General features: G+C 35.4%; 1 protein-coding gene across 2 annotated transcripts in view; it reads right to left on the bottom strand.

Annotated features, from left to right (window-relative positions):
- The window catches only part of HMGN3 (high mobility group nucleosomal binding domain 3), a 26,107-nt gene extending 8,957 nt beyond the window's left edge, over positions 1-17,150 (bottom strand). For both annotated transcript variants that reach the window (XM_006926365.3, XM_006926366.3), the window contains exons 1-2: positions 16,966-17,150; positions 2,432-2,482 (exon numbers count right to left, since the gene is read on the bottom strand). In XM_006926365.3, coding sequence (XP_006926427.1) covers positions 2,432-2,482; positions 16,966-16,980 — 66 coding nt within the window. In that variant the 5' untranslated portion in view covers positions 16,981-17,150. The remainder of the gene's footprint in view (positions 1-2,431; positions 2,483-16,965) is intronic.
- Positions 17,151-17,454: the final 304 nt, after the last annotated feature.

Below are 17,454 nucleotides of genomic sequence, written 5' to 3'. Positions count from 1 at the left end.
GCATCAGTAAAAATGAAGATAACATCTGCCTATTATCGAAAACAGCATTTCTCTGACATTGGCTATTCCCTTTCCTTGCTTTATTTTTCTTTATAGTATATATCTAATTATTTTATTTCACTCTCTCTCCCCCCACTAAAATGGAAGCTCTATGAAGGCAAAGATTTTTGCTTCTTTTGTTCACTGCAGAACCTAGAACACTGCTTGCTGCATTATAGGTGCTCAACATATTTCTGTCAAGGAATAAATCTGTTTTGCCCTCATTTTAGGGTTACTGTAAGGATCGGATAAAATAATGAACATGAAAGGGCTTTGTAGACTGCTGCATGTGATGATTGTAATATATTATTTTGGCCATTTATTGTCCAAATACTAAACTCTGCATTACGTCCTTCAAATATCACAGCAGGGATAGAGATTTTCAAAAGAGGATCCCCTTTGTGATATCCATTCTACAGTCAAGGCTGTACACTCTAAATGACATAATTAGAAAATTCAATCAATTCAATGTGAAGAGGATCAATCAATATATAGTCTGACAGTTCTTTGCCTAAACTACCAGCTAACAGACAGACCTTTTCATTTTTTGAACACTGTTTGATGTCCTGAAGACATATCATGGGTTTTAATCTGGTTTTGATTTAAATGACACGTAGGGTCTTGTCTAGGAAAGATTTTTGTTAGTAATAATATAATACATCTAATAATAATAGAATATTAAAAACAATAATATTTTTAAAAAGGCATATAGGCATACCTCTCAGACCACTTCAATAAAGCAAATACCTCGATAGAGTGAGTTATGCAAATTTCTGGTCTCCCAGTCCATATAAAAGTTATGTTTACAATATACTGCAGTTTATTGTGTGCAATAACTTTATGCTTATAAAAACAATGCACATGTCTTAATTAAAAAATACTTTATTGCTAAAAAGTGCTAACCACCATCTGAGTCTTCAGCGGCTATCACAAACCTTCAGTTTGTAAAAAATGCAAGATCTGTGAAGCACAATAAAGTGAAACAAAATACAACAAGGTATGCCTGTAATATAAATAATAAGAACTCTGGGCCTAAAAGAGTATGTATAAGACAACTCTATAAGCAAAATTCTTTTACATATGTTCTAACCAGCTTGATTGCTTTTAGTGTAAAAGGATTGGAAAGACTAATCCAAGATCTATTATGTGCAATAGTTCCTAGGTTTTCTGACTGACATATCAATTTAAATAGCATTCCCTGAGGAGAAACCCAAATGCATTTCATGGCCAAATCTAAAAACATTAAGGTTCGTTACACTTAGTCAACTGTCCTACAAATTATATTTTTCCATTTTCAAGAAAATTCAAACATTTATCTTTTTTTTTTTGGTTGGTTCTAGCATTTGCTTCTAGCATTTGTTTAGTGACTTGACTCTGGATCACAAACTTTACCTCCTAAACTGTTAAGACACTGAATGCCAGGTAAACCAACGGTGGAGATTCGGTTATATGTAGTTTTATTTGTTTTGCTTTTAAATGATTTCTTTATAGATTCTGCTAAAGGTTTTGCATTTGGCAGAATGACTTTCTTGTACAAATCTTGTGTAGGGGTTTTGCTATCATGATGGACTCCTCTGAATTATTAACAATAAGAATCACCCAATCAAAGAAATCTGTAACTAGATGTTTTTGTCTCTCATGACCCTTTTTAGTTTATAAGTTCAACGATAAAAGCTGTAGTTTTCAACACACTGCAAACTCTGTGCAAAAGTGAATGGCTGTCATCACAGTTACCATCTTACTTGCTACTTTTTCAGCCACCTTGTTTTAGACATTCATGATTACCACGGAGGGTCAAATGCAAGCATCTCTTCCAAGTTCCTAACTTTTTAGATGTTTCTGTATTTTAATACAGAGCTTCTTTGAGTTATTGCCTAATTAATTACCCTAAGTCCCAAGAATTTTTCTGATTTAAAAAACCAACTTTAATATTTTGACACCTTGTGTATCCTTCCAGAGTTTTTGATTTTAGAGATGACTCTTAGGCAAATATTCAGAACCTAAAAAGTAATTTATAATTCACTCACTGGAGCAGAGAATTTATTAAATCAACAGTCTTTTATTTCCTTGCCATGAAAGGCAGACTTTGTTCTTCTTGATGAATTTACCTATTATCTCGCTTTCTGCCCAGAAGGAATTCTTAGTATCCACTTTAACAGACAGCAGGATTGTCAGGTAGAAACACAAACAACATAGTAAGTGGAAAACGCCTCATCAGTGAACCCAAGTGAAATATACCTAGGCCAAGGGAGACTACACAGTGGTACTTTTATCTCTGGTTTATGTAGTCTCAACAACCTTGTATAGGAATAATATTTGATCAGATGCAGACAATCATAACAATAGTAAAAATTCCATTTAAATAAATACAAGATGTCAAAGACACACTTACCTCCTGCTTGGTTACTTTGGATCCATCCTTGCCCTCTGTATTCTCTGGAGACTATAAAGAAAATATTTTGGTGAATTGTACTTAAAATTAGAAAACATACTCTATATGGAGATTTTTTAAAAAGCTATTTAATTCTCTGCATCACAGAAACAAACAGATATTTTGTGGGAAAAATTGTAAGAGGATACATTTATGCACACACACACACACACACACACACACACACGCACACACAGTGCATTTATCTGGATAATTGCTCTCATCTTAACCAGGAGTGGTGCAAGAACTTAAGTGAGTTCCTATTCTCAGTGTACATTCACCTTAAGCAATTTTCATTCTTTGATGATTTTATCATAGTTAAAGAACAGGGACCTAGCAATCAGTGGCAGGGTGCCTGGGATCCACCCGCATGTTCTAGTCGTTTTGATTCTCTGAGATGAGGGTAGGATGCCAGGAAAGCCCAAGCCAAGTGCAAAAACATATTTTCATCCCATACTTGCCTAGCTTTGACTTCTAGCTCACTTCTCGATGCAACTTGACATATTTATCACGGGTTACTATTTTTCCATTATCAACTCCACACCTCTGCCACACTCCCAGCCTCACAGGAGAGCTAAACACCCTGCCACCCCAGCTGATGTGTTTTCTGATTTTGATCCAGCCCCTGGGCAGCACCTGCCTATGCTTGTGACAGCTCAAACCTAACTCCTTTATAGGCTGCATACAATGGAAAAATAGATTTATGACACACCAATTACCTCAATATATTTTTATTGACTAAAGACAATAATTTTAAAACAAACTAATTAGAAAATTAAACTATTTACACAGGATATGAATAGAGTTCCCATGAGGAAAAAATACAAAGCAAACTGATACTTGGCTCAATGTTTGGCTTAGCAAAATAAAACACGCAGTTAATTTTTTTTTAATTACTAATTTTGAAAATAAAAGTAGGTTAATTGAAATAAGAAAAACTTGAAAAATAAACACTAGACCAGTGACAGTAGAAAAAATAATAAATTGTAACAGACTACTGAGAAATTAGCCCAGAAGGGAACAAGGAGCAATAAAGAAATGAATAATGTGAAAGAGAGGTCAGGAGACTCAGTGGTTAATTGAGAAGCTCAACATAGTCATTTCTCAAGCAGAGAACAGAGGTCTTAGTAGAAAGGCAAAGACATAAGCTGAGAATTTTCCCAAATTGAAATCCTGAGTTTCCAAATTGAAAGCTCACCCCAAGCTCACACAAACTGGAAATAAAAATAAAGAAATATAATGAAAAAATACTACAATAAAAGGAAAATGAGAAAAATATTATTAGAGTTAAAAGGTGGATTATCTATAAAGAATTACTTATCAGCAACTACAAAGGTAAAAACATATGGAGTAATGTTCAAAGAGTTGAGGAAAACTATCAACCTCGAATTCTATACCCAGTTGTCATTCAAGAATGAAGGCAAAATACTGTAAAGACATTTTAGAATAAAAATATTAAGAGTTTATTATCAAGAGAGCCTTTCTTTCAATAAGGACCTATTACTAAAGGATCAAATTTAGCAATAAAAAATGAATTCAGATGGAAGAAATATATGAGAAATGTATAAAATGTTGGTAAGTCTATTACCTGTAGATAATAATACTTATTTTTTGTGTGTTTAAATTTTAAAGTTTCAATAGAAACTCTAGACAAGTGCTGTCCTATAGAAATATAAGATGTAATTCTAGATTTTCTTACAGCCACATTAAAAAAGTATAAAGAAATAGAAATTAATTTTAGTAATATTTTATTTAACCGAATACACAAAATTTTATCATTTCAACATGTAATCAATATACAAATTATAATATCTCGCAAATTTTGTACCAATTCTTCAAAATCTGACATATATTTTACACTTACAGCACATCTTCATTCAGATGCTAAGTTTTCACCAGGAATATCTGATCTGTATTTAGAGTACATAAAGTTTATAGTAGTTTTACTTATCTGGGTTGTTTCAAACATATTTAAAATTTCCAATAGCTGGATCTAATACCAGTTTTAAATTTGAATTGATTAAAATTTTAAAAGTTCAGCTCATTCTTTTTAAGTGGTTAGTAGCCTCATGAAGCTACTGCCTTCCATACTGGACAGCACAGTTACAATGACTACCACAAAAGATGAGAGTAGGATGAATAGATCAGAAGTTAACGGTCCTGGTTTTGCTCTGCAGGATGATACAGACAGAGTTTGTTAAAATAAAATTGAAAGCTAGAAATAGGATCTGTAAACTTACAAATCAAGAGAAATGAAATTAAGGAAATTTTAGAAATAAATGACAGGGATGGAAAGAAAAAAAAACAAAGGAAAACATATGATAAATAGAAACCACAAAATAAGTCATTAGAAAGAGTCCAAACACATACTTAAACAAATTATACTCATTCATTATAACGTCAAGTGACAGAAGAAAGAAAACAGAACAATATGTGTATATGAGTGTTTTCACAAATTTTAAAACATGTACAAATGAACATTATGGATTTATATATGACATATATATCATAAATACATAAAATCATGGACCGGAACGATACACACCAAATTCATGATAATGATTATCTCTAGAGAGGCTGAAAAGGGAATGGAACCAAGAGTGTGTTTCGAACTTGAACTTTATCTGTAACATTTTATTTATTAAAAAGATCTGAAGCAAATATGATAAAAATATTCAAATTTATGAATTGAGTGGCGGCTAAATAGAAATGTTATTTTCTAGATTTTTCTGTATTTAAATTTTTTATACAAAAATATTACCAATATGGGGGAAGGGGGAGAGACTAGAAGCAAAGCCCAGTTTAATAGTGCCATGTCTACTCCCTAACACAAAATCCGTGACTAGGTTTACTCACAGTACTTTCCGTGTTTCTTAAATACTTATAAATCTGATTCATACACTGCCTCTCCACTTTCTGCTCAAGACATATAATTCATAATTGCTTCATCTGTGCTGATATGAAAGAGTTGGAGTTGGGCAAGATGGGAAACTAAGGGCCTACAACACTGATTCAAAGCTCTCCCTTTTGCGCTGTAGGAGGAGAGTGGGGCAGAGGGAGCATGGATTCTTTCAGCAACTGATCAACTGTAATATTCCCTTTCTTTCTTTACACAAAGATGCCTGAGTCCTGCATCTGAGGACGCTAAAGTGTACCGAAGGGGACATAACTGTATTTTCCTTCAGACGACAATAGGACCAGCAGCCCTTATTAGAAAACCAAAAAAAGAAATTTGGAATTTTTATTCTATAGACCATCCATAAGGAATCAAGAGGAAAAATCACCCAATTGCTGAGCTTCTCTTTTAATAAATGGCAGTTACCACCCTACAGAGGGCAGTGTGTGGGTCAAGAGCCCAATTTTCTCCCTACAAACTCAGGAAGGTCTCAGAGAAAATGGGAAAATCCTATGCCCTTCAACGGTTGCTTGGGAACACTTCTAGAGGGCACTGGCCTGTGGATTTGTCACTGCAGAGCAAGGTATGGAAGGAAGCTGGGAAGTGTAAGGCCAGTATCTGCTGATGCCATGTTTCATAGCCACAAAGGAGAAGAAAAAGGAGGACTCAGGATTCTTAGCAACGAGTGCTGGACTTTTACATTAAAGTTCCAAAAAGTCCAAAAAGAATTTTCCTTCTAAGATTTTTAGTGACAAGGGCTATCACTTTATAATGTAAGTGAATTAGTTAAGAGCCTAGAAAATGTATGAAAATCAAGTTACCATCAGACAGCAGCCATAGAAAAAAATCTGGTCTCAAATTCTGGGTTATCTATGCTAATATGGAAAAGCTGGGAGTAGATATAACAGTGCAAATAAACAAACAATCACTTCTTTCAGTATGAGGAATGTGTTACTTTGGGGTGATTTTTCTCTAATTTGCTGGCCAATATTTTTAAATTATTATTTTTTATTATTTAAAATTTCTTTTAAAATTAATTTACATTTTTCTATTACAAATCTAAGGCTAGGGAAAAGAAACACAGAAAAACTATTCTGGGACCAAAAAAAAAAAATCCAAATAACTCAACCAAAGAAAGACTGAAATGTGTCTGTAACTAAGTCTACCACTCTTCTGCTAAAATTAACATATAACTCTACTACTTAATTAACACAACCTTAATTTCCCTCCTCAAATGGGGGCCCTGTCCACAAAATTCTTATGACATTTTCCAAATTAACAAGCAGTTCCCTTAAATTCAAATATGCCTATGACATATGAAATAGACACTAAAAATTTTATTCAAAGCCAGGCTAATGGCTTTGTTTAACATCATTTAACCTTAGCCTGGCTGTTTTCCATTCATTCTGTAGGTGTATTTTAAGACCTTCCATTGCCTTTTTGCATTGCCATTTTTTTAATGATTCAAGGATTTATTAAGTCATACACGCAAAACGTACTGCTAACTGCACACGCAAAAGATCAATGTAAAAACACTCCACAATTCTGCAATTGCCAATTTAAAAAATTTTGTTTTAGCAGTTAAAAGGTCTAACTTTGTATTTTTGTCAGTGGATAAGTTGTACAGAACTTCGTTAGCATGAGCATGAGGTTTGAGTATAGAGTCAACTCTCTGCCTTGCTTTTAAAAATAATTTTTAAAAATCCAACACTTAGAATTGAGCTATCACATGCAGAGGATTAATAATCAAATGAATATTAGATTTCTTTGCCACCTCCTCCTTTGCTTGTGTCTATTAATTCCATCAACTTCTATAAACCCAAATTGTTACTTATTAAGGTCATGTCAGGCTAGTATGTATTTTGTTGTTCAAGATAAAAGTACTGAGTAAGAACTCTGCTTTAAAAGACTTTGGATAAACTGAAAAAATCAGCAAATCTCTTTTTTTCTAAGAGATACTTTTAGGGAAAAATATCTCACATTGTATTCGGGTAAATACAGAAAAAGCCATGTTCAAGTATGTTTAATGAAATTTTATAAGCATAAATATACATAATTCAATAATGGGAGTTACCACTAATATAAAATAAATAATTTAAAATATTTTACACATCTCTTTGGTCTGAGTTGCCTCTTTCATGAATTATCTTTTTCAGTGTTGTGGTTTCGTAAGGAATACTATCATGAAGGAAGTACCTGGATGAGGTCAGAAGCCTGCATTCCAGTCTGCCTCATATCTCATGTCCCTGGGCTAAAGTTTCTCAAGAGTAAAACTAAGAGGATGGACAGGAAGATCTCACTTACCTTACTTACATAGCTACTTGTATACTTATTAATTACACTGTGGAAGTGTCAGGTATATATTACAGGGATGTTAGGTATTGGGGTCTTAGAAAAGAATAGGAGAAAAGACCCAGAGGAATAATTATAATCATAATCTTAATAAACATGTATATTGTATTATGTACAAAGCAATGATCTAAACGAGTCAATCCTCATCAAAATCCCATGAGGTTGGTAAAGTAGCATTGTATCCATTTTATAAAAGAAGAATTGATTCCAGAGAGGTTAAGTAATTTGCCCAAGATTACTCAGCTGGTAATTTTGTTGATAGGTGGAAGGCTGGCTTAGAGTTCATTCTCTTAACCACTACACCACTCTAAGTGGTTTGTGTAAATTTTCCTAATTTCAAAACTGGGTGCAGATCTGGGATGCTACAAGTGCAAAGGGCTTCCAGTTGGGATATATTTTAATCTGTAGACTTAGCTAAGGAGCACATAATGTATAAATAGAGTGTTTCCTATTTCCTCTCATTTGTGAGCCTCATGGAATAACAATAAAAAAATTCCCATTAAAAATACTATTTGTTGAGATGGACATAAATTTATTATTCTGGGGTTTTCTTTTTCTTTTTAAAATTATTTTATATTAGTTTCAGGTATACAGTACAATGGTTAGACATTTATATAATTTATGAAGTGATCTCCCTGATTACTCCAGTACCCATCTGGCTCCAAACACAACCATGACAATAATCCTGACTATATACCCTATCCTAGACTCTAAATCCCCGTGGCTGTTTTGTAACTGCTAACTTGTAGTTCTTCATCTCTATTCTAGGTTTTTAAATGGTCACATATACAGATGTAAGTATTTTTTTAACTCATTATGAAAACTAAATGCAAAACACCAAGTCATTTTATAATTTTTATAGTGCTTTACATTTTTCAATGTACGTATGCATTGTTCTTGTATTTGATCCTCTCAATAGCACTGAGGTACACAGGGGAGGTCTTAATACTCTCATTTCCCCAATAAGGAACACAGGTTCAAAGAGGTCAAGTGACTTTACTCTGGTAGAGTGGCAGAGCCTGCACTAAACAGGGCTCGTAAAGGGGTGTTACCTTTACCCAGAGCTGAATTAACTTCTAGCAAACGGTAAACATAGTTATGATGTTCCTTGTATTTTTACAAAACTAATCAGCTGGCTCTGATGTGATCGAAATGTGACCACTGTAAGGGGAAATAATAAACTTAAAAATTATATTGAGATAAAGAAAAGCAATGAGAAGTAGACAGAAAGAATATAGTTTAAAGATGTATTAGACTGCTAACAGTTTAATACATATATATGGAACTTTAGAAGGAGTCTTTAAAACTTCACATTTGGATCACCTTAATCTTTGGTATGTTTATCTCCGGGATCCACCATACTCAATACACTACCCACAAAGCAGAATTTAACTAATTCTGTCCAGTATTGTAAAAAAACCATAGCTTCTATCTGCCTTCACCCCTGCAAAAAAGAAAAGCGAGAAAAGAAAAAGAAATTAAAAAAACAACACCTTTCAGAGTAGACTTTGTTTTCATCTTTGTATGGGGTCAAAATAATCAAGATATAATTTTTAAATAATATCACCGTGTATCTTTTAAAAATACCTTCTGTAATTAAAAATTAATCAACTAGTAATCCAGAACACTGAAATAAAAATCCATCTAGTCCTAGGTCCAATAGATTTTCCAAGCTCTAAAGATTTTATTCTTATTTGATGGATTCCAAAGACAAAAGCATTGGCTCACTTTTTAAATCCAATGCCTAAGAAACGGTGGCTTAATACTTACATTACAATTTCTCAATATACTGTATAATATTCAGGTGTATTTATATGCTCCTGGTTATAGGGGAGTATCCCTATTATTCTATATATAAAAAATTAACAAAGACAATGTATTTCAGAAATAGTAAATCCAGCAGCTCATGGTGGAATTTGAGAAAATATGAAGTCTTACTAGATACCCAGTACTCAGCAATTATCAATAGTTGGGTGAGGAAATTGTATAAATATACCTTGTATATGACCCTACAGTCCATCGGTTACTGAAATACCCGGAAGGCTCCATGATAATGTGTCTCTCTCAGAAGCAGAGGCCTGAACCCTGAGGCCTGCCTTAGGGATTGATCACAGATAATAATGACTTGTTGAGTAACTTTCTCTGGCACTTAGAATCAATAGCATCAGCCAGTATCTTAATAAAGACACCATTTTAAACAAATGTTTAAAATGTTTAACACTCAAATGTTTACATAATTCTTGATTCTGCCTCATTTCGTTCATTGGGCACCTTTATTTAAATAAAAAATATATAAGGTTATTAGAAATAAGGTTATTAGAAATAAAGAGGATCACTTGATATCTGAGTTGCCAAAGGAAGTATTGTGGTGGAATGGTTAAGAGCAAAATTCCTGAGTAATAGAGGGCTAGGTTAGAATTCCTGCTTCTATCACTTCCTAGCTGTGTGACCCAGGGGAAATTCCTTTATCTCATCAAATTCCAATACTCTCACTGTGTATGAGAAAGGCCAAAGGCTTAATAGTTAAGAGCACAGGCTTTGGAGCCAGACTTCTAGGACTGCAATACCAACTTGGCCATTCACTATCACTGGTGCCTTCTGCGAAATGGTAGTGTGAAGAGTTCACACATAACTGAGCGTTCGGGTGGTTGGGAGGATTCAGTTTATTGATGCAAAGTGCTCAGAACAGTGCCTGTGTCATAGAAAGCCACCTAACTGTTATTTACTGTGGCTGTCAATATCATTGTCTGTGATAGGATAGCCTCATAGAACTGTTGTGAGAATAAAGTGAAATAAAATGAAATTACAACATAATACTTGCTATATATATTTCTAATAACTATACATATTTTTATTAACACAAAGATTCCTAATGAATATAAAGCACATAGCTCAGGTCTGGTACATCCAGGCATTCAATATATGGTAGCTATTTAAATTTTAATAGTAATAAATATATTTATATGTCATTACGGGTATGTTTCTTTTAAAATATTAAATTTTAGAACCAGTTTTGAAATTTAAAACTGTTTTCTCTATTTCCCTATTTCTGAATATGCATATCATTTACTTTATGTGTGACTAAATATTCATTTGCCTTGGGCATATCTAAATGGCCCTCTTCACATGTCCACAGACATAAGAATATCAGACTCAATAAAAATCTTGACTATGAACCAATATATAATTCAACTGAACCCTTCTAAGAAGACAATGAAATGTACAGTAAATAAGCAGTCAGTGAAAAAGGAATTCAACATTTTCATTTGGTTTGTTATCTTCAACACTGATTTTTAAATTACTCAGGAGACTAACATCATACTTCAACATACTAGATATTCTGAAGGCAGACAGCTTAAATGGTGTTTATTTCAGTCACCCTTTCCAAATTGTAACCTACAGGGAAGTGGAATATATTTAACTCTGGTATAAATAAAAGGAGTGTTTTAGGGAGAAAATATAGGAAAAGAGGATCACTTGATATCTGAGTTGCCAAAGGAATTTTAATGTTATATGGAAATATTTTTTAACTTTTTTTTTTTTCTGTAAGAAAAATCAACCATGTAAAAATGCACCAAATTAAAGCTTATGTTCTTTCAAAAGCACTACATTTCTTATTTGGTTGCTGAACATTTACTCCTAATCGTAGTTAATTAGACATCCAGGATAAGATATGCTTGCTCCCTATCGGCTGTGTGTGCCATTTGTCCTATAAAATAAAAGCTGATGCCTACTACGAGCCTATTATTTCACTGTAGTTTCTTAATAATTAAAATGATCATCATCACAATAATGAACATCCAATTGGCTGTTTTACACATGCCAGGCACTGTGCTAAGAACTTTTCACCGTTTCATTTAATTCTTCTAACAATGCTATGAGGTAGAACATAATTTTATCCTTATTTTACTGATGAGGAAACTGAGTATCAAAGAATTAAGAACTTAGAAGCTTAGGGAAAAGTGAAGTAAACTGCTCTAAATCATACAGCTAGCAAAGAGTAAAGCCAGACCAAACTGAACTATCTCCCCAAAGACCACATGAAATAATTATACTTTCTTCTCTTGAAAACAATTCATTTATGCACTCATTCAACAAATAGTTATAGTACCTGTGCTAGGTGCTATGGGGGGGGGCGGGGGGAAAAAGATGAGAGCCATCAAAGACTTCATGCTCATGTGGAATTAGAAGGATTACAACGTTAATTCAAATTTAAGTCATCAATCAAATAACGTGTGCCAATTTAGAAACATGGTACCAGACAACCACCGTTAAAACACAGGAGAGTGGTTAAAAGAAAAGGATCGGGACCAAGAAGTCACTGAATCTTTACTAGTGAGGGAGGATGGCTACTGTATACAATCTAATCTAAACTGTAGTAACAGGCCTTGAATTTAACTCCCTCATACTACAAAGAAAGCAAGACTTCACAGAAACACCAATGACAAATCATCTTTTAGTAATAAATTAGCACTGATTCTTTTAAGATTAAAAAAAAAGAAAAGCTATAACTCCCCAACCCTTTTAACCAAACAACTTTTTGTCAGTGTTTTTTCTTTGGACATTCGGTCTTGTCAAACCTTTAAATACGCCATAGCTCACAGCTTTTCTTGTGGCTTATTATCACTTGTCATGAATTATAAATACTTGTATATGTATATTACCTACCCTGTCAGACTGAAAGAACCTTAAAATAAGGGCATTTACTCATTCACTTTAAAAGAGATTGAAAAAAAAAATCATTTACTTTTCCAGGGTGATGGTACCTTGCATGAAGGCGATGCTTAATAAATGTTTATTTAACATGGAGTGAGTGAGTGAATGAATAAAATGAACAACCCTGCCATTCTGGAGTTTTTACTCAAATATAAGTTCCATATCAATATTAACTCAATTAAACTCAGTAAGCATTTATGGATAGCATACTACATGTCAGGCCCTTTCATATTCAGACAAGGAAACACAATGTGGCTAAGATGGCAATTCTCCCCAAATTGATTTATAGATTAATTCAATCCCTATCAAAATCATGGCAGTCATTTTTATAGACATTTATAAACTGATTCTAAAATTTATATGAAAATGTAAACGATATAATAGCTAAAACAATTTTGAAAAAGAACAAAGTAGAGAACTGGCATTACCAGATTTCAGATCTTACTATAAAACCATAGTAACCAAGATAATGTGGTATTAATGTAAGAACTGACATATAGATAATGGTACACAAATTAGAGCTCCCAAATAAACTTTTACATTTATGATGAACTGATTTTCAACAAAGGTACCCAGATAATTCAGTGCAAAAAGGATTGTCCTGTTCAACACTGGTGCTGGGACAATTGGATATTCACATGCCAAAGCCAAAAAAAAATTGCAAACCTTTTTCTGTAATATGTGGTGCAAATATTTTTTCCCCAGTTTTTCATAAGTTTTTAAATTTTAAGTGTTTTTTCTTTTTCTTTTTTTTTGCCATATTGACATTTTCATCTTTATGTAGTCAAATGTATCTTCATTTTCATTTATAGAGTCTGTCTCTGGTGTTATGACTTGTGATGTTCTTATGAAAGAATAATCAGAAATCTTGAATATTATTAGTTAAGCATCCCTTGTCCCAAGCCCAGCACTACTGGGCCATTCCATTTTAAGGAAAGAGATAAAACGTAATATTTCAAAACTAGAGGCAGACAGTCTTTTTTTCTTTAAACCTTTAAGTGTAAAGAAACACTAGTGTTTACATCCCAAATTCCTAGAAAAAAATGTCTCATTAGAGAATTTCTGATGTGACACACTAGACATTTCCAATAGTTCTAGTAATGAGGAACTGTAAAAATAAGTGGAAGGATGTCAAAATGTGTTTGCTGTTGCTAATCATGCCAGATCTATTACTCTAGGCCTCACTGGCTGATGTCTCTTTGTAGAACACCAGATCATCACCTAACAACGTGACCACTGCAGGCATCTCTGGATGTCTGACCAGAACAGTCTAGAACTCAGTCATATATTATATTATCCCACCACCACTTGAGTCCATGCATATTATAATTTTCCCTGCTATTCCACTCACTATTAATGGGTGGTGGCACATAACCTACCACTCGTTAGGTAATACATATAAGAAACTCAACTTTATTTAACTCTCACAAACTCAGAGATTTAATGTTAACTGAAGAACACACTGTTGAGTGCAGTACTGTTTCAAAAAATACTACAGCAATTATAAAAAAAAAACATTTGGTTTAACGTAGCTATGACTAATACATACAAAGAGATAAAACTCACAAAGATATGACTAAGGAATGTCATAATGCTGTTGTACATTAACGTGGATATTATGGCCTCTAAATTGTAAGACTGAAGCCTGGTCATGTTAAGATACAATCAGAAGAGCTTTCAAATGCCTGATAACAGATAATGACTGTTTTTCTCTTTCTATATTTGAGTCCTACACACATTTTCAAGACAAGCTCAAATTCAACCTTCTTTCCTTATCTATCCTACCGCTTTAAAATTTACACTATATATTCTAGAACACATATACAGGCTTAACATTATTCAATTATTTTGTATCTGCTACTTTGGCATTGAATTATATATGAGCTTCATGAGAGCAATTAAAACAATGCTAGGATTACAAATGTTTTTATTGTTTTTATTTTTAAAATTTTATTTATTATATTTTTATTCTAAATGTTTTATTATTAATGCTGCTTCTTACTCTGAAGAACAGCCTAAACAGGTGCTCATTAAATAACCTTTTTTGATTTCTGGGAAAAAAAGTGAAAAAAGGGGCCAAGATGGCAAAAAGTATTGTGGGAGCACTTTTAACAACTATAATGTAGAACGGGCAGTCCTTTAGTCAAGAAAAATATTGTGGAGTGTTATGTAAATGTTTTAGCAGTTACCCCAGCTTTATAGATCTCCAAGAACTATGCATAGATTGTGTCCAGTTCTTTTCTTTGCATCTAGGCAGGCTTTATCTAATGACAACGGTTTCCAATGTAAGTTCCAGTGAACTCAATGATTCCACAAGGCTACTCTAAGGTTTGACTGATGGATGGGATGGCCACAGTAGCCAAGTTCAATTTGTGGCTGCTCCTGTCCAGGCCTTTGGGCTCCAGGTATAAATGAAAAGCCTTCCTATTAATCAAGGAAAGGGTTTGCCATCTCTGATGAATACTCTGATGTCCTGAGGGATAACACATAGGTGCCTGTATACAGGTCCCCTAGTACCAGGATGCCTGGCTAGCTTCTGTATGGGTGCTCCCTGTCTTCCAGAGAAATAAAATAATAATGAAAAGCCAGTTTCTCTAGTGCTCTTCTTTTCTTCCCTTCTACTTCCTTAAGAGAGGTGGACAGTGAGAGAAAGTAATGGTTTCACCAACTCTAGCTCTTGAACAACAAGGATTCTACCACATCAGGGCCCCTCATACATAAAGGGTTCAAGCACATCTAACTTACTGTTCATCTAAATTTGCCGATTCCCAGGAAAGGAGATGGCACCAACTTGATAACCCATTTCTTGATAATCAGTTTCTTTGACTCTACTAGAATTCCCAACCTCATTAAACCTCAGATAAAATGCTGAAAATGGTGGCATCGTTTTAATATCCTCTATCTAATATAACAGGGCTGGAAAAGCAATACTTTCATAAAAATTAAGTTTAATAAATCTCAAGTATTGATACTTTTAATATGCCATCCATCTTCTTAGGCTAAGAGTCTCTCTGGATTTCCTACATTCTTACTGACCCACCCAGCATTAAATAAAGAAAATAAGTAAATAATGTTTGAAAGTAAGGACTTTGGCCCACAGCATCTAATTAAATCTTTGGTACTAGTTATTGCTTGGTGAGACATTGGATAATGTATGTCTTTAAACCCTAGTTCAATGGCAACAACACCTCTCAAGGTGTTCTGAGGATTAAATGAGATAAATGCAAGTCAAACTCTTCCCACAGTAAGAAGTGCATAGTATGTGCACAAATAAATTTAGATTTTTTAAAAAACGTTTTAATTATTGTTTTTTAAAAAGTGATGTAGAGACAAGTTTCCAACAAATTCTCAGTAATGACAGATAAGGCGAAAGCTCTTCTGTATTTTTAAAACTGCTTCAATATCTTTAAGTAATGCAGCCCACAGTGTTTAACTGATAAAGCACGGTATTTGTAAAGCGCTTCGAATTTAATACCCTCACTGGTTGACACTGTTGGAAACACTGGAGCAGGCAATGTGAGGGTGCAAAGCATTTTTTTAGAAACAGCTGCCACACATCGGTTTTCTCCGGGTGGAGGGAAAACTCCTCTTCCCTCCCTGGGACAATGACAAGTCGCAGCCGGACTCCAAGGGAAACAGGCGTCTCTGTACGAGACACTTAGTATTCTGGGACTGCGCGGAAGGGGACATAATAGTCCGCATGGAGCAGAACATAAGACTATTATGCCCCCACTTCCCTCTATGCACGGAGGGGTGCCGGAGAGCGCGGACCCCGTCTTCTCCGACTGCGTGTCGGTTTGGGTCGCGGGAGTAGAGCTGGTGGTCAGTGTCCTTGGCAGTCACTGTGGGCGCCCCAGACGCCGTCAGTCTTGCACATTGCCAACTCCGCGGCTCCCACCGCGAACTGCTGGGCAGGTCCGGCCGCCACGGGCCCCGCCTGCGCCGTCCCAGCCTTGATTGACACTAGAGTTGGTACATACGGGTCTGCAGCGGAGGCGAGCAGGGGGGTGAGCGCTATTTTAAACATGGCTTTCCTTCTCCCTTAGCCTCAAAGCCATCGTCGCGCACCCAGCCGTGGGCACGACCCACATGGGAATAACCCCTACATCTGTCCGACTTATTTATCTTTTTTCAATCTCCCTATGCATGTACTTGTTTTCCTCCTCTCGCTGCTTTCCCTCCGCACTAATCAAAACCTGGCAGTTTGTAGAGGAAACTCCCCTCCTGGAAGGAGGAATGGAAAGAGCTTCTGCTTCTTGTTGGCGGTGGAAACCATTCCGGAGAGAATGAGTTCAATAAAAGGGGAGCCGCGACGCTGGTAAGAAAGTGACACTTAGAAATCGATGAGGACGAGTTTTAAAGAGGGAGAAATGTCTGCAACAAGCATCTGAAAACAAGCGTGGAGAGCAAAGAGATTCGCAATTTCCGAGTTACTACAGAGCGCATTCCGCGCAACCCCTTGCAATAACAGGATCTGCTGTAAGCACAATTTGAAGGCCTTTGAAAAAAATTTTTTTTTGGTAAGACTTACCTTTCTCTTCGGCATAATGACTGTGTTCGTGCAGCTAAAAAGTAAAGCAACGGGCTGGAACTGCTGGCACCGCCGCTGAATGTTGCCGCCGCCGCTGCAGCTCCTCACGCGTGGGGCACGGCCTCTCCGACCTACACCTCCGCGGCTCCCTCCAGGGGCCCTCTACTCTGCCTTCCGGATCCTCCAATGAGGAGCTCCGGCAGCCGGCCGCGAGGCCCCATTGGCTGCGGCAACGTTCTAAATTCCACGAGGACACGCCCACCTCTGCGCGCTCAGTTCAGTACGCACTGTTGTAGTTCCCACTTCATCGAAAAATCTGCCTGGCGACTGGGCATGCCCAGCTCAACTAGTAACCCACAGGCCACAAGATCCTGGAGTTTCATTGTTTTGCCGCTCCCTGTTTGGATTGTATCAGTGTGGGCCTTCTAGGTAAGAAGAAGAGTAAGGATGGACACATTAACTTTATATTGTAAATATACACATAGCAGA

This window comes from Pteropus alecto, unplaced genomic scaffold (assembly GCF_000325575.1).
Source record: "Pteropus alecto unplaced genomic scaffold, ASM32557v1 scaffold7, whole genome shotgun sequence".
Taxonomy (NCBI): Eukaryota; Metazoa; Chordata; class Mammalia; order Chiroptera; family Pteropodidae; genus Pteropus; species Pteropus alecto.
The sequence above is the reverse complement of the archived record's forward strand: the minus strand, read 5'-3'. Positions and strand labels throughout refer to the sequence as shown.